Source organism: Saccoglossus kowalevskii, chromosome 1 (assembly GCF_978046115.1).
Source record: "Saccoglossus kowalevskii chromosome 1, keSacKowa6.1, whole genome shotgun sequence".
In the NCBI taxonomy this organism is placed as follows: Eukaryota; Metazoa; Hemichordata; class Enteropneusta; family Harrimaniidae; genus Saccoglossus; species Saccoglossus kowalevskii.
Genome location: NC_140641.1, coordinates 10571403 through 10592919, shown reverse-complemented (window position 1 = coordinate 10592919; position 21517 = coordinate 10571403). Strand labels below are relative to the sequence as shown.

At 31.8% G+C, this 21517-nt stretch overlaps 1 protein-coding gene across 1 annotated transcript; it reads left to right on the top strand.

Annotated features, from left to right (window-relative positions):
- The first annotated feature begins 1859 nt into the window (after positions 1-1859).
- Positions 1860-15155, top strand: LOC146750358 (uncharacterized). The gene is made up of 6 exons (XM_085496458.1): positions 1860-1896; positions 2406-2478; positions 9665-9756; positions 10560-10819; positions 11114-11224; positions 14919-15155. The coding sequence occupies exons 3-6, from the start codon at positions 9666-9668 to the stop codon at positions 15153-15155; spliced, it is 699 nt and encodes a 232-aa protein (XP_085352584.1). The 5' UTR covers positions 1860-1896; positions 2406-2478; position 9665.
- The last annotated feature ends 6362 nt before the right edge of the window (positions 15156-21517 follow it).

The following is a 21517-nucleotide window of genomic DNA, read 5'->3' as shown; positions in this document are numbered from 1 at the left end:
ACTAATTATTTTTTCTGTATATGTGGTTTTTGTTTTAAGTAACAAAACAACAATAAATTATTATTATTATTATAGAAGATGAGTTAAATTGTAAACTACACTCACAGCCACACAACATAACAATAATCTCTTACATTCTTTCTGTGTTTTTAATAGCACTATCCAAAAAATCTCACCAGCATGTTGCCAATGACATGAAGAAAATACTTGACTTATCTCAAGCTGGGCTCAACAATGTAGCAAGTTTAGATTTGTTGAACAATGAACCAGGTAACCAAGATCATGAGGTAAACATGGAATGGCAGGAAACTGGACAAGAATTGCAGCCTTTAAGAAGTAGTACCAAAGTTACACCAGTGCAAAACAAAATTAGGGACCCACCAAGGTATAATTAAATCAACTTGTTAATATGTCAGGGCAGTTTGAAAACTTTTTTGAGGATATTATTATTGACTCATTCATTCATTCATTCATTCATTGTTTTGATTCAAACAAAATTGTGGCTTTAATTTTATGGCTGAATTTAAATTTAAAATGCAAATATATTTTAATCGACAGCCTAAAATTACTGGTAACATCATAGTAGTAGTAGTACTTTTGCTAGGAATGGACAAGATTCCAACTTGTAATAAAAAAAAATTAATTGTAATACTAGCAGTGAGCAAAAACTAAAATTACTGATAACATCATAGTACCGGATTCTGCCATAAATTTGCCCTGGGCCATTAAATGGCAGTTTGGATTTAAAAAAAAATAAAATGGGACTAAGAAATCACCCAGGGCAATTTATTGGCAGTTTTTTAAGGTGTTATTTTAATCTTTTCTGATGCCTAAAAGTTTCACCGTAGTCATTGACGCCTATTCAAGAGTATTGATGTTTATTGCGACTAGCATGAATGGGTAAGCTTCGTTTCGACAATGAGCTGTTATCACTGTGAACAATGTTAAATTATTCTTCAAATGCTCTGTTTATCTTTTGAAAACAACTAATTTTTTTATTTAAAAACAAATCATGCCGCTTTCCTATGAAAATCCAAACAAAAAGATCGTACAACAACATCAACAAATCTCTTCCATGCTGCGTTCAATAACATTAACATATTTAAAAGGGCTATGGTAATTTGAACACTTTGGTATCATCCATTGTTTTCATTGGTTAATTAGAGATTTAACCTGTCAGGTCAAAGAACACCATTCCAGGTCAAAACATGGCGGATATTCATTTCTACAGCATCAAGCGTTGAAAATGCGATCGGAATCATTCGATTACGATGAAATAAGTTGAAATTTATTTGCATTTCATAACAATTCAACGAATTTATTTTTTGCATGTTATTATAATCATTACTAGGTAATAATCAACAATTGTGAAACGCACCATGAGTGAATTGCGCTACTGCGATCATTTGCTACTAAGCAATGCAGTTGGGTTCATTTTTATTTTAAACTTCTTTTAGAATATACTTTCGTTACTAATAAAAATTAAACAAATTAATTGTAAGATGCAGGGTCTACTTTTTATTCCAGCAAGAAAAAAATGTATAAAATTTTAGATTAGCTTCTGCAATAGTTTCTTTCGTTTTGAGTAGTCCAACTGTCGGCGTTGAAAATCGGATTTTTCATTTAAAATTATTTAATGATCATTTTTTTGAAATGTTGAACCCCAAATAAGGGCCCATCAGCCGTGAAACCGCCCAGGACGATTTTTCGGATGGGTGAATTTACAGCAGAGTCCGGTAGTAGTTGTACTTTTGCTAGAAATTGACAAGATGCCAACTTGTAATAAAACAAAGTACCGGTAATTGTAATACTGAAATATCATTGCCTTAAAGTTGTCCTGATATGGATGCTGTAATGGAAATTGAGACCAAAGAGTTATCTCAGGAAATGCCGCTTGTAAGTCATGTTATATTTTTCTGCATTTTGTTTATAATAATAATTTCCTCATTTTCAAAATCTTTATCTAAATATGTTTGTTATGTGAAATTTTAATTGCAATCTGAATTTCATAGTGACTGATATCACTGCAGTTCTAAGTTCTGAAAGATGAGTCTGAAAATTATAGCCAATTAGCATATTTGCTGTATTGTGTGTCTCCAATAGAAGCGCATGTAGACAAAAAAGTTGTAATTGTTGTATTAGATTATTAGGTTATGACATATTTTGACCATCGATACATCACTGTCATTTCTGTGTAAGCACATGAGTTTCTAATACAGTAATGTTATTTTGTTATTTTAGCCAGATGACATGAATATTGCCAATATGTTTATTTGTCACTTCTTCCAGCCTCATTCTTTATTCTAATGAGTATATGGTATAAGGTGGTTATATACATAATAATAAACATGTTTCACTATAATTGACTATAATTGGGTTTTGTTTTTTCCTTTTTATTATAAAAGGATATACCTATGGAAGATATTGCTAATAGACTAAAATCCCATGTAGATATTGGAAGTGTGTTTCCAGGAAGAGGTAAGTCATCATACTTTACTATGTTAATAAGAAAATAGTTAAAAGCACTATTTTTTTTCTATGTTCATTTGCATTCTGCAAGTTAAATTTTGCTTCTGAGTTGATCGATTCATAATATTAAATTTACCAAGAAAATGTTTGAAATTACATCCATATCGTATAAGCTTGTGTTATGTGTTCTCAAAACATTATTGGATAGCATGCCAGCAGGCCTTAATATTCTGCTTTTTAGACCCTTAATAATAGAGAGGGACCCCTATTTTAGTAAAAGAAGGGGTCCATTAGTAATAAAGATGCACAGAATATATTGTCAATGCCTCTCAATTTTCACATCTCATCATTAAAATGCTAAATGCAATTCTGGCTTGCCAGTATAGTTCACTGAATTTCTCAGACACAAGCATTATACACAAAGAACCCATGATTATATCTGAAAATAATATTACTAAGATAAATAAATACTTCTAGAAATTTAGATATGCCATTGTTTAAGAAACAATTCTTGATGTGCATATACCATTTGAAATAACACTGAAGTGCATGTGACAATTTGGGGATCAGGGCATATATCAATAATTTATGACTAATATTAGGTTAATTCTTTGCCTCACCAGACTACTTAGCTGAAGTCAGAGAAAAAATTAAAAAAACCTTGAAACATAGGTAAGATATTGATAGGGACATCTCTTGATGAATCATAGGTAAGATATTGATAGGGACATCTCTTGATGAATCATAGGTAAGATATTGATAGGGACATCTATTGATGAAACATAGGTAAGATATTGATAGTGACATCTATTGATGAATCATAGGTAAGATATTGATAGTGACCTTTCTTGATGAATCATAGGTAAGATATTGATAGGGACATCTATTGATGAATCATAGGTTAGATATTGATAGGGACATCTCTTGATGAATCATAGGTAAGATATTGATAGTGACATCTATTGATGAATCATAGGTAAGATATTGATAGTGACCTTTCTTGATGAATCATAGGTAAGATATTGATAGTGACATCTATTGATGAATCATAGGTAAGATATTGATAGTGACCTTTCTTGATGAATCATAGGTAAGATATTGATAGGGACATCTATTGATGAATCATAGGTTAGATATTGATAGGGACATCTCTTGATGAATCATAGGTAAGATATTGATAATGACCTTTCTTGATGAATCATAGGTAAGATATTGATAGTGACATCTATTGATGAATCATAGGTAAGATATTGATAGTGACCTTTCTTGATGAATCATAGGTAAGATATTGATAGGGACATCTATTGATGAATCATAGGTAAGATATTGATAGGGACATCTCTTGATGAATCATAGGTAAGATATTGATAGTGACCTTTCTTGATGAATCATAGGTAAGATATTGATAGTGACATCTATTGATGAATCATAGGTAAGATATTGATAGGGACATCTCGTGATGAATCATAAGTAAGATATTGATAGGAACATTTCTTGATGAATCATAGGTAAGATATTGATAGCTTTCTTGATGAATCATAGGTAAGATATTGATAGGGACATCTCTTGATGAATCATAGGTAAGATATTGATAGTGACCTTTCTTGGTGAATCATAGGTAAGATATTGATAGAGACATCTCTTGATGAATCATATGTAAGATATTGATAGGGACATCTCTTGATGAATCATATGTAAGATATTGATAGGGACATCTCTTGATGAATCATATGTAAGATATTGATAGGGACATCTATTGATGAATCATAGGTAAGATATTGATAGTGACCTTTCTTGATGAATCAAAGGTAAGATATTGATAGTGACATCTATTGATGAATCATAGGTAAGATATTGATAGTGACCTTTCTTGATGAATCATAGGTAAGATATTGATAGGGACATCTATTGATGAATCATAGGTTAGATATTGATAGGGACATCTCTTGATGAATCATAGGTAAGATATTGATAGGGACATCTCTTGATGAATCATAGGTAAGATATTGATAGGGACATCTATTGATGAAACACAGGTAAGATATTGATAGTGACATCTATTGATGAATCATAGGTAAGATATTGATAGTGACCTTTCTTGATGAATCATAGGTAAGATATTGATAGGGACATCTATTGATGAATCATAGGTTAGATATTGATAGGGACATCTCTTGATGAATCATAGGTAAGATATTGATAGTGACATCTATTGATGAATCATAGGTAAGATATTGATAGTGACCTTTCTTGATGAATCATAGGTAAGATATTGATAGTGACATCTATTGATGAATCATAGGTAAGATATTGATAGTGACCTTTCTTGATGAATCATAGGTAAGATATTGATAGGGACATCTATTGATGAATCATAGGTTAGATATTGATAGGGACATCTCTTGATGAATCATAGGTAAGATATTGATAATGACCTTTCTTGATGAATCATAGGTAAGATATTGATAGTGACATCTATTGATGAATCATAGGTAAGATATTGATAGTGACCTTTCTTGATGAATCATAGGTAAGATATTGATAGGGACATCTATTGATGAATCATAGGTAAGATATTGATAGGGACATCTCTTGATGAATCATAGGTAAGATATTGATAGTGACCTTTCTTGATGAATCATAGGTAAGATATTGATAGTGACATCTATTGATGAATCATAGGTAAGATATTGATAGGGACATCTCGTGATGAATCATAAGTAAGATATTGATAGGAACATTTCTTGATGAATCATAGGTAAGATATTGATAGTGACCTTTCTTGATGAATCATAGGTAGGATATTGATAAGGACATCTCTTGATGAATCATAGGTAAGATATTGATAGTGACATCTCTTGATGAATCATAGGTAAGATAATGATAGGGACATCTCTTGATGAATCATCGGTAAGATATTGATAGGGACATCTCTTGATGAATCATCGGTAAGATATTGATAGGGACATCTCTTGATAAATCATAGGTAAGATATTGATAGGAACATCTATTGATGAATCATAGGTAAGATATTGATAGTGACATCTATTGATGAATCATAGGTAAGATATTGATAATGACCTTTCTTGATGAATCATAGGTAAGATATTGATAGTGACATCTATTGATGAATCATAGGTAAGATATTGATAGTGACCTTTCTTGATGAATCATAGGTAAGATATTGATAGGGACATCTATTGATGAATCATAGGTAAGATATTGATAGGGACATCTCTTGATGAATCATAGGTAAGATATTGATAGTGACCTTTCTTGGTGAATCATAGGTAAGATATTGATAGAGACATCTCTTGATGAATCATATGTAAGATATTGATAGGGACATCTCTTGATGAATCATATGTAAGATATTGATAGGGACATCTCTTGATGAATCATATGTAAGATATTGATAGGGACATCTATTGATGAATCATAGGTAAGATATTGATAGTGACCTTTCTTGATGAATCATAGGTAAGATATTGATAGTGACATCTATTGATGAATCATAGGTAAGATATTGATAGTGACCTTTCTTGATGAATCATAGGTAAGATATTGATAGGGACATCTATTGATGAATCATAGGTTAGATATTGATAGGGACATCTCTTGATGAATCATAGGTAAGATATTGATAATGACCTTTCTTGATGAATCATAGGTAAGATATTGATAGTGACATCTATTGATGAATCATAGGTAAGATATTGATAGTGACCTTTCTTGATGAATCATAGGTAAGATATTGATAGGGACATCTATTGATGAATCATAGGTAAGATATTGATAGGGACATCTCTTGATGAATCATAGGTAAGATATTGATAGTGACCTTTCTTGATGAATCATAGGTAAGATATTGATAGTGACATCTATTGATGAATCATAGGTAAGATATTGATAGGGACATCTCGTGATGAATCATAAGTAAGATATTGATAGGAACATTTCTTGATGAATCATAGGTAAGATATTGATATCTTTCTTGATGAATCATAGGTAAGATATTGATAGGGACATCTCTTGATGAATCATAGGTAAGATATTGATAGTGACCTTTCTTGATGAATCATAGGTAAGATATTGATAGAGACATCTCTTGATGAATCATATGTAAGATATTGATAGGGACATCTCTTGATGAATCATATGTAAGATATTGATAGGGACATCTCTTGATGAATCATTTGTAAGATATTGATAGGGACATCTATTGATGAATCATAGGTTAGATATTGATAGGGACATCTCTTGATGAATCATATGTAAGATATTGATAGTGACCTTTCTTGATGAAACATAGGTAAGATATTGATAGAGACATCTCTTGATGAATCATATGTAAGATATTGATAGGGACATCTCTTGATGAATCATATGTAAGATATTGATAGTGACCTTTCTTGATGAATCATATGTAAGATATTGATAGTGACCTTTCTTGATGAAACATAGGTAAGATATTGATAGGGACATCTCGTGATGAATCATAAGTAAGATATTGATAGGAACATTTCTTGATGAATCATAGGTAAGATATTGATAGCTTTCTTGATGAATCATCGGTAAGATATTGATAGGGACATCTCTTGATGAATCATAGGTAAGATATTGATAGTGACCTTTCTTGATGAATCATAGGTAGGATATTGATAAGGACATCTCTTGATGAATCATAGGTAAGATATTGATAGTGACATCTCTTGATGAATCATAGGTAAGATATTGATAGGGACATCTCTTGATGAATCATCGGTAAGATATTGATAGGGACATCTCTTGATGAATCATCGGTAAGATATTGATAGGGACATCTCTTGATAAATCATAGGTAAGATATTGATAGGAACATCTATTGATGAATCATAGGTAAGATATTGATAGTGACATCTATTGATGAATCATAGGTAAGATATTGATAATGACCTTTCTTGATGAATCATAGGTAAGATATTGATAGTGACATCTATTGATGAATCATAGGTAAGATATTGATAGTGACCTTTCTTGATGAATCATAGGTAAGATATTGATAGGGACATCTATTGATGAATCATAGGTAAGATATTGATAGGGACATCTCTTGATGAATCATAGGTAAGATATTGATAGTGACCTTTCTTGATGAATCATAGGTAAGATATTGATAGGGACATCTATTGATGAATCATAGGTTAGATATTGATAGGGACATCTCTTGATGAATCATAGGTAAGATATTGATAATGACCTTTCTTGATGAATCATAGGTAAGATATTGATAGGGACATCTATTGATGAATCATAGGTAAGATATTGATAGTGACATCTATTGATGAATCATAGGTAAGATATTGATAGTGACATCTCTGGATGAAACATAGGTAAGATATTGATAGGGACATCTCTTGATGAATTACAGGTAAGATATTGATAGGGACATATCTTGATGAATCATATGTAAGATATTGATAGGAACATCTATTGATGAATCATAGGTAAGATATTGATAGTGACATTTCTTGATGAATCATAGGTAAGATATTGATAGTGACATCTATTGATGAATCATAGGTAAGATATTGATAGGGACATCTATTGATGAATCATAGGTAAGATATTGATAGTGACATCTATTGATGAATCATAGGTAAGATATTGATAGGAACATCTATTGATGAATCATAGGTAAGATATTGATAGTGACATTTCTTGATGAATCATAGGTAAGATATTGATAGGAACATCTATTGATGAATCATAGGTAAGATATTGATAGGGACATCTCTTGATGAATCATAGGTAAGATATTGATAGTGACATCTATTGATGAATCATAGGTAAGATATTGATAGTGACATCTATTGATGAATCATAGGTAAGATATTGATAGTGACATCTATTGATGAATCATAGGTAAGATATTGATAGTGACATTTCTTGATGAATCATAGGTAAGATATTGATAGGAACATCTATTGATGAATCATAGGTAAGATATTGATAGTGACATTTCTTGATGAATCATAGGTAAGATATTGATAGGGACATCTATTGATGAATCATAGGTAAGATATTGATAGTGACATTTCTTGATGAATCATAGGTAAGATATTGATAGGAACATCTATTGATGAATCATAGGTAAGATATTGATAGGAACATCTATTGATGAATCATAGGTAAGATATTGATAGTGACATTTCTTGATGAATCATAGGTAAGATATTGATAGTGACATCTATTGATGAATTATAGGTAAGATATTGATAGTGACATTTCTTGATGAATCATAGGTATATCTATATCTAGATATATCTCGGACACCCATTGACGGATTTCATTCAAACTTTACATGAAGACAATACTTAATGTCTTACATATGCGCGTCAAGTTACTTTATGATTGGAGAAAAATGGCCGACTGGCGGTCATTTTGGATGTAAAATTTGCTATTTCTGATACCTAAACGTGTCCACAGCAGTTTCTCAGAGATGACTGGGTGGTTTTGGATCAAAGTTGGTAGGATGATCATACATATTGGGTTGTAGGTGCACGTCATTTTTTTTTTTCGTGATTCAAATAAATATGGCCGACTAGCAGCCATTTTGTTTTTCATGGTACCCATGCTACTTTCTCTTGAATGCAATGAACATTTCTCATTAAATTTTGTACAAAGATAGTAAACCAAGGGATACGTTTGTACCGACATTATTTTTGTGATTCGAATCAATATGGCTGACCGAAGCCCAAATTTCCTGTAAAAGCGTTAAATCATCATTTTTTACATGACTATGCCAATTTGGATCAAAGTTGGTATGATGATCGTACATATTGGGTTATAGTTGCATGTCATATTTTTTCGGTGATTCAAACTAATATGGCTGACTGGTGGCCATTTTGTTTTTCATGATACCATGCCTACTTTCCCATGAATGCAATGAACATTTCTGTTTAAGTTTTGTACAAAGACAGTATACAAATAGATACATCAACATGAACATTATTTTTGTAATTTGATTCAATATGACTGCCCAATGTCTAATTCTCTGTAAAAGTACTAAATTGTAATTTTTTACAAATCCATCTCCTATTAATGGTTTCAATTTAACCTTTATGACATCACCAGCATCAAATTGATATGCCAGATCACAACATTTTGGACGGAGACTGTGTCATTAACATTGACTTGCTTTGTATCATTCCAGTATGATGGGTACACCTCCAAGTGTAATATCTCTGAAAAGCAGCCATGGTTCATCATCTAATCAATCAAGTAAACAAGAAAATGCATCTACAGGTATTACAGTTACAATATTATAGTAACAACTGTGATATCACTGTTTTCCATGATATTAAATCCATACCAAACAAATTATATATTGTGACTCAGTGTTAATATGTAAGTAGTACATAGCAACTCACAGAGGTGATAGGTGTGTGAACTGCTTATTTAACTGAAAAAAATGAACATTATATCCTTGCACGCTTATGAGTGAAATTATGAAGGACATTTCATTGTTTGACAGAGTCACTAAAACATGTTGGGGACTATGTCATTTACAATGACTTGTTTCATCCATTTAGAACTTTTAGAACAGACATGTATACATAGTGAAACCTGTGCAAATTAGTAAAGTCTGCATGCAATTTCAAAATTAATAACCAGTAGCACAGTGGTTGTTATACACCCACATTCATTTCGATAGTTTCTGAGTCACGCTTTTCTTTACTTCTTTACTGATTATATCCATTTGGCTATTTAAATGCAGTAGCCATACTGAATTATCAAGTTATAAGGTAACTTTGATGAGGGATATGAGGTAGCAGCTGTCTCAGAAGTAAATGAAAAGAGACTTGTGTATATTTCAGATTCACAGGTTCTTATGTTCGACCAGGCCTGGTTGATGATGGGATAGCGTATATGTATATATGTACCAACAGCATGCACCCACACAATTTGCACATAAAAATAGTCAAAGTGTTAACTGCAACATTTAATGTCTGGAAAGATTTTCTAGCAAAAGAAAGGTGTGTCATGTGTTTATTTGTGTTTGAGTATGCTAATTAGAGTCAAGTTACAAACATGTTGTTGTTTTGCAGCATCTACCATAGAATGTGACGTCACCTTATCATCTAAGAAAATACCCAGTGTTGAACATGCAGTCAATGAAACAAGTTCCAAACAAATTTCAAAAGAGTACAAATCTCACAGCTCAGATACTGATGTAATAAAAAGTACCTGTGTTAATGCTTTTGAATCGAGGAATCATAATGGTCACAACTCTCATAGAATGTCTTCACGGAAGCACAATGGTCAAAATATGATAAACTACAATGGTGATGTAAATCATACTTATCAGGTAAAGTTATTGTTTTAAAATGGAATTAAAATAAAGAAATGGAAATAGAACTTGTGTGACTCATACTGGAGATTTTTTGTATCCTAAAGGCCCAAGTAGAGTATATATAGGCTTCCGAGCAATAGGGATTATTTTATTTTTATTTTCTTGCACGTCCTACTGCAGTAAACAGCTCCAAACAGTAAAATCATGTTTCCTTCAATTTATAACTTTTTCTGAGAAATGGGCAAAACACTGATCCACAATTCAATAATCTTCAAATGAAATAATTTCATATTTATATTTTGTTTGTAGATGTACTCTACAATTAATAATGGAATTTTAAAGAGGAATAAATCAGTTGATGTGCTCAATGAGATGGATACTATATGGCCATCTGCAGCAGAAATTGAACACAGACAATCTGTAAGTTGCATATACTGTGAGATTGTGCATCTTCCACTAATGATTAAAAAGGGAATGGTTCAAACCAAGTCAAATCTTGTAAACACATGCAAGTTGTATAAGCCAATTAGTAGCAAGGTCTATCAGTATGTCTGTGTGTCGCTTTTTAGCCAGACTAGAACATTTTGGGGCTTATTAGTTCATGGACTGATAGTTGATACATGATAGTATACATCGGCAGCCTTATTGACCCCCAAAAAGCCCAAAACCTACATTGTATATGTGTAAAGTTATCTTCAAGTTGTGCTGGCTGATTCTGTTCTAACTTGAAATATCGGCAACACATGTTGGCATATTGGCGCACATTCATTATTCACATTCAGATTTTTTTCCAAAATTAGCCGACTGGCGGCTATTTTGTTCCTCAAAAATACATTGTTCATTTTTGCTTATAACTGGAGAATACAATTACTAAGCTCATTCAGACTTGGTACAGAGGCACTATATTATTTTACTAAGATTTCAGATATTTGTTTGGATTCTATGCAACCATTTTGTTTGACAAAAAATCTACAATTTTTTTCACCAATTTTGGCTTCTATCTCAAATTCACACAATTGTATCCAAACTTGGTTCACAAATAATTGTGTGCTAGCAGATCAACAAAAGTTGATTATGTTACAATCCAATCCAAGATATTAAACTGTTGGCCATTTAGTTTCACATTTTTTTTGCACATTTCTGCTCATATCTTAAATTTAACTCGTCCAACTAGGTCAAAACTTGGTTCACAGATGATTCTACGTGTTCTAGTATATCAGTTGATTTGTGTCACAATCAAGATGGGTGACTGGCAGCCATATACCATATTGCAATTTCAAATCATATTGTATTGTGGGATAGATGACTAAATCAAACACAGTTCATATTATCAATTCTCACAATCTGACATAACTATCCCATAACTCATAACATGTTCATGCCAATGCCACTCCCAACATCATTGAACATGTGTATCTCTTGACTTGCAATGAGATGAAACTCTAAATATACTGTGGAATACTTTATTTTCGCTGGATTTAATTTTCACTGAAAAGGCTTTCTGGGCGTTTGGCTTGGAATTTATTTTCACTGATTTTTGATGAGTTTAATGTGAAATATAGGAAAAAATGTATATTCGCTGGATTTTATTTTCACGGAATCATCCCTCCAGCAAAAATAGCGAAAATAAATTCCAAGCGAAAATAAAGTATTCTACAGTACTATATATACATATATGCATCAATTAATTAATGAGTTGTATTAGTCCCTGTTCGAACAAAGTCCAAAAACGGGGACTTATAATTTGGTCTCCGTCCGTTCGTCTGTGCAGAGTCATATCTCAGAATCCCTTGGACCGATTCCGTTCATTCTTTGCATGTGCCTAGTACTTTATGTGGGACATATGCACATGTCCATGATGATTTATTTCGCAATTGGATCAAAGATGGTCAACTGGCAGGCATCTTGTTTTTGTTTTTTTTATGCAGTATCTTGGATGTGCTCTGTCAGTTTTCATTCAAATTTGGCACATACATGTACTTTATACATGTTAGGATGCATGTCCATGACAATTTGTTTCAAAATCTGGTCAAGGATGGCCGATTGACAGCCATCTGACTTTTTGGTCTTACTACTATACTTCCACAATTTATGTACCATTTTTATTCGTATTTGGCACATACATCATACATATCAGTGTGTTTCATAATCAGATCAAAGATGGCTGAATAACGGCTGTTTTTATTTTTGGCTATATTACTACTACACGGAACATGTGTTTCGATGTAAATAACCATTCTGTTGCATACGCCACTTGAAACTCACATTTTAAGGACACGCTCGCGACAACCCCTCTGCTTTAATATGACGAGCACAAAGAGAACTTTCAAAAATTTAACAGGGACTGTGTTATTTTCAATGACTTGTTTTAACTTCATTTCATACTTTTTTCCATGCTTATGGAACAAGGGTTATTGTGTTTTTAGTCCTCGTTCGGACGCAGTCCGAAAACGGGGACTTATATTTTGACCTCCGTATGTCAATGCGTGTGTGCGTCTGTGCGTGCGTCCTGATCTGTATCTTAGAAATGCCTGGACCAATCACAATCAAACTTCACACATACATCATACATGATATTATACATATGCACGTCAATTTGTTTCACAATCTGATTCAAGATGGCCGAATGGCGGCCATTTTTGTGCTAAAAATCATCAAAATCAAGCATTTCTCGGCTGTTTACAGATAGATTTTGTTCAAACTTGGTATATACATTAGACATTATAGGACCTTGATGCATATCATTTTGTTTCACGATCTGATTCAAGATGGCTGAATGGCAGCCATTTTTGTGCTAAAAAATCCTAAAAATCAACCATTTCTTGGCTGTTTACTGATGGATTTTGTTCAAACTTGGTATATACAAATAGACATTATGGGACCTTGATGCAAATAATTTTGTTTTTCAGATAAGATTCAAAATGGCCGACTGGTGGCCATTTTGTATTAATGAATGTGGTTCTCGTGCCATATCTCTGACTTGCTTTCACTGATTATGTTAACATTTTAATATATATCATGTCATAGATAGACAGATATATTGGTTTGACGATCCTATTCAAAATGGCCAAATGGTGGGCTTTTTTGTGCTAAACAATCATCAAATATCAAGCATTTCTGGCGTTTATGGATGGATTTCGTTCAAACTTGGTGCATGTATTAGACATTACAGGTTCCTGATGCACATCATTTATTTTTCAGATCGGATTCAAAATGGCTGTCTGGTGGCCATTTTGTTTTAATGAATGGGCTTCTAGACCCATATCTCCAACTTGTTTTGACTGATAGTATTTTCAAATATAAAATATTTATTATACATCATGTCATAGATAAACAGATATATTGGTTTGACGATCCTATTCCAAATGGTGGTCATTTTTGTGCTAAAAAATCATCAAATATCAAGCATTTATGGGTGGATTTCGTTCAAACTTGGTACATACATTAGACATTATGGGTTCCTGATGCTCGTCATTTTATTTTTCAGATTGGATTCAAAATGGCTGACTGGCAGCCATTTTGTTTTAATGATTGGGCTTCTAGAGCCATATCTTCTAAATGCTTTGACTTATTATATTTAAATTTTATATATTCGTTATACATCATGTTATATATATACATGTATTCAAAATGGCTGATTTTGAATGCTGTCACAGAGCAATATCTCTCAATATGGTCAAGTACTTGTTTGAGGATCAGATACAAATGTCAATCATTTTTATGTTAAAAAATCATATTCCTGACATGGTTATATTCCAGCTATATTAATACTATAAACAAAACTATATATCTTAAATTTGATAACTAACGGGGACTGTGCCATGCATGGCTTGTTTACCAATGCTGATACTGTGGAATACTTTATTTTCGCTGGAATTAATTTTCGCTGAAAAGGCTTTTTGGGCATTTTGCTTGGAATTTATTTTCACTGATTTTTGATGAGTTTAATGTGAAATATAGGAAAAAAAGTATATTCGCTGGATTTTATTTTCACGGAATCATCCCTTCAGCGAAAATAGCGAAAATAAATTCCAAGCGAAAATAAAGTATTCTACAGTACTACCTAAAATCATTTTGTTGTATGACTTTTTAACACTTTGATTTGTTATTTCAGGCTGAAATATTTATAAGTAAACAAGACCTTTTAGATGATTTAGAGCAGGGTTTGTCACTCTCATCTTCAAGAGACTATCATCATCTTAGGCATCCACTTACAATACAACGTATAGAAGGTAATGAGACAGATGACTCATCTCCAATGTACTATGCATCAGTTGTTCCATTACCAGAAAGACCAGCAGATACAACACCTAGTCCACCTGATAAATTATTTCCAATGAGAATGTTTTAAAATCAAGTTATTTATTGATTACATGAGTATAACAAGTTCAAGAAATCATCAGTAACATATTTGTTACAGACAAAATATTGTGCTCTTTTATTACTGCCAACTTATAATGTTCTTGTAAGATTTGTACAAGTTTTGTTTTTGTTTTTGTTATAAATTTTATAAAAGTTTATTATCCGATTATGTTTCTTTTAAGAAATCCATAGCAAATTTGCGATTTTATAAAATTGTTAGAAAAAAATGTACAGGTTTGATTGTGTGTGATTCATGATGAATCATAATCATATTTAAAATTACATATTCTCGTCCATACTAAAAATTACATATTCTCATCTTTAAATGTAAAAATAAGGCTCAAAGTGTGTTTTCTTTTAAAATGCTATGTGAACAGAATTTTTTACATACAACTATTTCATAAATATTTATTGTTATTTTAGTGCTAAGAATAAATAGAAGTTACTACACACATTGCTTCTGCTTTACATGTAAAATGCTGTTTAAAAAACGCCCTCAGGATTTTATAATATACTTGATGTCTACCAATAATGTGGATGGTGAGATTTGTGTAAGTTACCATAATTTTTGTAATGGGAGTCTTTGCAGTTAGTGTGTGTGTGTGTGTGTGACCATCTTTTCCACTGATATCTCAAGAACCATACATCGGTTTTTGATGAAACTTGGTACATATGTGCTCTGAACTTATGCGCAGATCTGATTAGTTTTGGGTAAAAATCCTTGCATATTAATTACCTAATTTGCATGATAATTAGCTAATTTTTAGATGTTTTATGACTTCCACTGATATCTAAACAACCACTCATTGTTTTTTATGAAACATGGTTCATGGATGCTCTGAATGCCAGTTTTTGATTAGTTTTGGGTGAAAATATGTGCATAATAATTACTTAATTTGCATAATGATTTGTAAATTTTTGGCTTTTCCACTAATATCTCAAGTACTAATCATCACATTTCAATGAAACTTGGTATCTAGATGTCTTAGGACACTCCACAGACCTGATAATTTTTAGGGTAATATCAGTACATTTTATTCACCTCATTTGCATAATTAATTAATTAATTTTCAGCTTTTAATATTTCATATAGTGAGCATTACATTTTAATGAAACTTACATAGATACTCAAGGACTATGCAGAGTTTGATTGTTTTGGGATAAATATTTGTGCATATCAATCACCTAATTTGCATAATTAATTAATTTTCTAATACTAATCATCACATTTAAATGAAACTTTGTACATGAATCCACTAGGACAATGCAGAGACCTGATTAGATTTAGGGTGAATAATTGTGCATATTAAATACCTAATTTGCATAATTAATTATTTTTCAGCTCTTCCACTGATATCTCGAGTACTAATCGTCACATTTCAATGAATTTAAATTATGCAGAGCACCAATTAGTTTTTTGGTATATATTATGTACATGAATCCACTAGGACAATGCAGAGACCTGATTAGATTTAGGGTAAATAATTGTGCACATTATTCACATAATTTGCATAATTAATCAATTTCAACTTTAACACTGATATCCCAAGTACTATTATCACATTTCAATGAAACTTTGTACATAGATGCTCTAGAACAGTAGTCAGACCTGATTAATTTTGGGTTAAAATCTGAACACATTAATTACCTAATTTGCATAATTAACCAATTTCAAGCTTTCACACTGATATCTAAAGTACAAATTATTCCATTTCAATGTAACTTGATACAAAGATGCACTAGGATAATGGTACAAATTTGATTAGTTTGTGGTTAAATTCTGTTCATATTAATTCTCTAATTAACATAATGATTCATAGTTTTTTTTATTCTGGTCACATTTCAATGAAACTTGGTACATAGATGGTCTGTTACATTGCGCATACCTTATTAGTTTTAACACTCAAATTTGTAACTAATTAACTATAATTAGTTTTCAGCTTTTCCATCAATATCTCAAGTACAAGTAATATTGAATAAATTTTTACTGTGTCTCCAATACTCTCAGCACACAGGAGTTCTTTCTAAGCTTTCTTTGATTCTTGGGGGTATGAATTGTTGTGTGTGTTCCACTTTGATGTATCAAAAACCAATGATCATCAATTTTCAAAGACAATTAATCCAAAGATCCACTGGGATATTCTTCACACTTTGTTAGTTTTGGATTAAAATCCATGGATATTAATAAACTATTTTGTATAATAATAACTTTTTTTAAACAACTTATTTTCGGACAATGTATGCTATATTGCTTTTATACTTGGTACATATGTTCCTTTAATAAGTGGCCCTATATTTGATCACCTCCTTCCAAACGCTGCAAAGTTTATTTTCTCATTTTTCACTCCTGTGTGCAAAGCACACAATGGAAGTCTTTGCAGTTAGTGCATCTGTGTGTGTACATAAATATTTCAAGAACCAATTATCAGATTTATTATCATATGCTCTGGGATAATGCTCAGAACAAATTAGTTCTTTGAAATACCTACTTATTAATACCATATTGATTAGCCAATTTTGAGCATTTTCACTTGATTCAAGTACCATTCAATAGATTTTAATGAAACATTGTACATAGATGATCTGGAATAATGTGCAAACCTGATGTGACTAATGTTTCAGATGACTATATATGGTCATATGACCTCAATATTATGCATAACTGTAATATCTTATTTAAGTACTGTTGCAGATAGAGAGAGACATACAACTTTACTCGCGCTATAATTGACTCCCGTGTGCGAAGCACACAACGAGATTCTTTGCAGTTATGTGTCTGTATTTGTATGTGTGTGCATGTGTGTGTATGTGTGTCCATCTGTTCCACTGATATCTCAAGAACCATACATTGATTTTCGATGAAACTTGGTGCATAGATTAGGTTTTGGTAAAAATCCATGCATATTAATTACCTAATTTGCATGATAATTAGCTGATTTTTAGCTGTTTAGATTTTTAGATGTTTTATGACTGTTCCACTGATATCAAAAGAACCACTCATTGGATTTTGATGAAACTTGGCACATAGATGCTCCAAACTAATGCGCAGATTTGATTAGTTTTGGGTAATAATCTGTGCAATATTAATTACCTAATTTGCATAATGATTAATCAATTTTCGGCTTTTCCACTGATATCTCAAGTACTAATCATCACATTTCAATAAAACTTGGTAGATAGATGTCATAGGACACTGCACAAACCTGATAGTTTTTAGGGTAATATCAGTACATATTACCTAATTTGCATAATTAATTAATTTTCAGCTTTTGATATTTCAAGTAGTAATCACTACATTTCAATGAAACTTGGTACATAGATGTCATACGACACTGCACAGACCCGATAGTTTTTAGGGTAATATCAGTACATATTAATTACCTAATTTGCATAATTAATTAATTTTCAGCTTTTGATATTTCAAGTAGTAATCATCACATTTCAATGAGACTTGGTACATAGATATCATAGGACACTGCACAGACCTGATAGTTTTTAGGTTAATATCAGTACATATTAATTACCTAATTTGCATAATTAATTAATTTTCAGCTTTTGATATTTCAAGTAGTAATCATCACATTTCAATGAAACTTGGTACATAGATATCATAGGACACTGCACAGACGTGATAGTTTTTAGGGTAATATCAGTACATATTAATTACCTAATTTGCATAATTAATTAATTTTCAGCTTTTGATATCTCAAGTACTAATCATCATATTTCAATGAGACTTGCTACATAGATCTTCTAGGACTATACAGAGACCTGATTAGTTTTAGGGTAAATAATTGTGGATATTAATTACCTAATTGGCATAATTAGTTAATTTGTTCCATGAATGTTCCACTGATATATAAAGAACCACGAATTGGATTTTAATGAAACTTTTGAAGAGAACAATCCAGAGACCCAATCAGTTTTTAGTAAATATTTATGCTTATTAATCACCTAATTAACATAATTAATTAACTGATATCTCAATTACTGATCATCACATTTGAATTACATTTGGTACATAAATGCTCTAGGACAATAGACAGGCCTGATTAATTTTGGGTTAAAATTTGTTCATATTAATTCTCTAATTAGCATAATAATTAATATTTTTTTGTTCTGTTCTGTTCTGTTCTGTTCTGTTCTGTTCTGTTCATATTAGTTACCTGATTTACATAATTAGTTTTCAGCTTTTCCATCAATATCTCAGGTACAAGTAATTTTTAATTAAATTTTAATGTGTCTTCAATACTCTCAGCACACGGGAGTTCTTTCTAAGCTTTCGTTGATTTTGTTGTACATGTGCTAACTGTAAATAGTAAATACAGTTTTCCTTATTTGTATTTCATGCCTCCAATACCTTCAACACAGGAGTACTCTCCAAGCGTTCTTTTTAATTCACAATTGCGGCTATGATGTCATACTTTACCAATGTATCTTTGCTGAAGAATTAAGATGACTACATAATACTGATGAAAAGTTCAATATCTAAAAAAAGAAAATATAATTGCATTATCCTATATTCATGGAGCATTATGCTTTTATGTTATGTTATGTTGTTTGCCCGGCCTTCTCCTTTAATCTGTCACAATCCTATATAAGATGGTCGACTGGCAACCATTTTATTAAACAAAAATCTGGTATTTTAATTTATTTTTGCTCAATTCTGCTTACATCTCAAATTCTTACTGCCCATGTAAGTTCAGAGTTGGTACATGGGCAAATGTGATGTGATTAATCACAATTCAATAAAAGATGGTCGACAGGCAGCCATTCTTTTTAAAATGCATGCTTAGGCCAATTGTGTTATTTTGAACATGCTTAGACTGATTTATATTAAACTTTGTACGATAGTTTTATATGTTGGGTGCCTGGTATATGTCCAATACTTTTTTGCATTTGACTAACAATTTTGTTTCATCTGAGGTAATTTCTCCAACATGCTTTGGCTGATTTGATTCAAACAAGGCACTGGACCGACAATGATCAAATAAATGCTGACATATATTTTGTCATATATTAAAGAACAAAAACAGAGTGGGTGTGGAATTCTCAATGCCTACGCTTTCTGTTATTACCTGTATCTATGTCAATCACTGCCTCCAATGCCATTAGCAAATATGCTTTCTAAGCTTTCTCGGATTATCTGACTATTCACATACATTATCAATCGGTTTAACAGCATATAGTTTGGTTTTGGTGCATCTTAATATCTCCATGTTTTGTTCCAGTCTGAGTGGAATTCTTACTTAAACATTCCCATTGAAATTGGTCTTCTGAACTTTCAATGTATTTTGCAATTCGCTGTTGCAACATTATTAAAATGTGAGGCTTGGTTTTAATAGTACTTAAGTCGTCTGTTTAACATCTTAACATTGTCGCCCAAACCCCCATTCTACAAGTCATAACTGATGTCTGATTCCTGCTTTCTGGCAAGAGGATAATTAACATCGCTCCTTACTACGATGTTGATCCCTATCTTACACTGCTTCAAAACAAGTATATAATATTTAGTGTAGATCGCCCAACATGTCTAGATTAAGTGATAGTAAATTTAGTATTTTTTTCTGGTATATAATCATGGCTTTAATGATTCGAACATACTGTGGTGACACTGAACTCAAAACGTGTTTTCTTATATCAAAATTCAAAGGTAGTTCAATTGTTACCATATCTTATGTTTAGAAGTTATCTGATTTGGTTACAAATCCAGGAATATTAGGAAATCCCCATTAAGTTACTGTGCCTGTGCCGCAGATTCACCTTATACTACTAGTTTGCATGCGTTAATTAGGGCACAGTAACTCAGTCTAACCATGTGAAGCAAGTGATTTCCATTTGCTTATATTGAGCAAAGCTGATGAGGCTATGCTACCCAGACAGACATACTACTATTCTGCTTTCAGACAGCAAATGACCTTTGGTACATATAATCAGTTACCAATTGTATCCAACACAAACACTGATTGCTCATACAGTAATAAATCAAAGATGACTCAACATTTAATTTATTCGTTTATTGTAAATATCCTTTACATTGATATAAGCTGTGTATGTTTTTACATCTGTTAATACATGATTATGAGCATCACAAGAAAGCAAGTTGCTTGCCATTCGAATGAGAAATATGTTTGAGTTTGAAATAATAAATCACCTGGTTTTGTAAAAAAAAAAGAACACTTTAATAAAAAGAGAAAATAATGTGTTTTTCTATATTTTGCAACGAATTTGTAAGGGGAAAAACGTATTAAGATTGGTTAAATTTAATAGAGTTCAATGGAATTCTGAGCTAAACCATTTCGTAAAAACTATTTATAGCTTTGGAAACTAATTCAGGTTCGTACATATTGG

Bases quoted from the DNA above. Each gene is read 5' to 3' on its own strand.
- LOC146750358 (XM_085496458.1), top strand. From the start codon at position 9,666: ATGATGGGTACACCTCCAAGTGTAATATCTCTGAAAAGCAGCCATGGT. The intron at 9,757-10,559 runs GTATTACAGTTA...GTTGTTTTGCAG, and splicing joins ACAAGAAAATGCATCTACAG to CATCTACCATAGAATGTGAC. The intron at 11,225-14,918 runs GTAAGTTGCATA...TTGTTATTTCAG, and splicing joins AAATTGAACACAGACAATCT to GCTGAAATATTTATAAGTAA.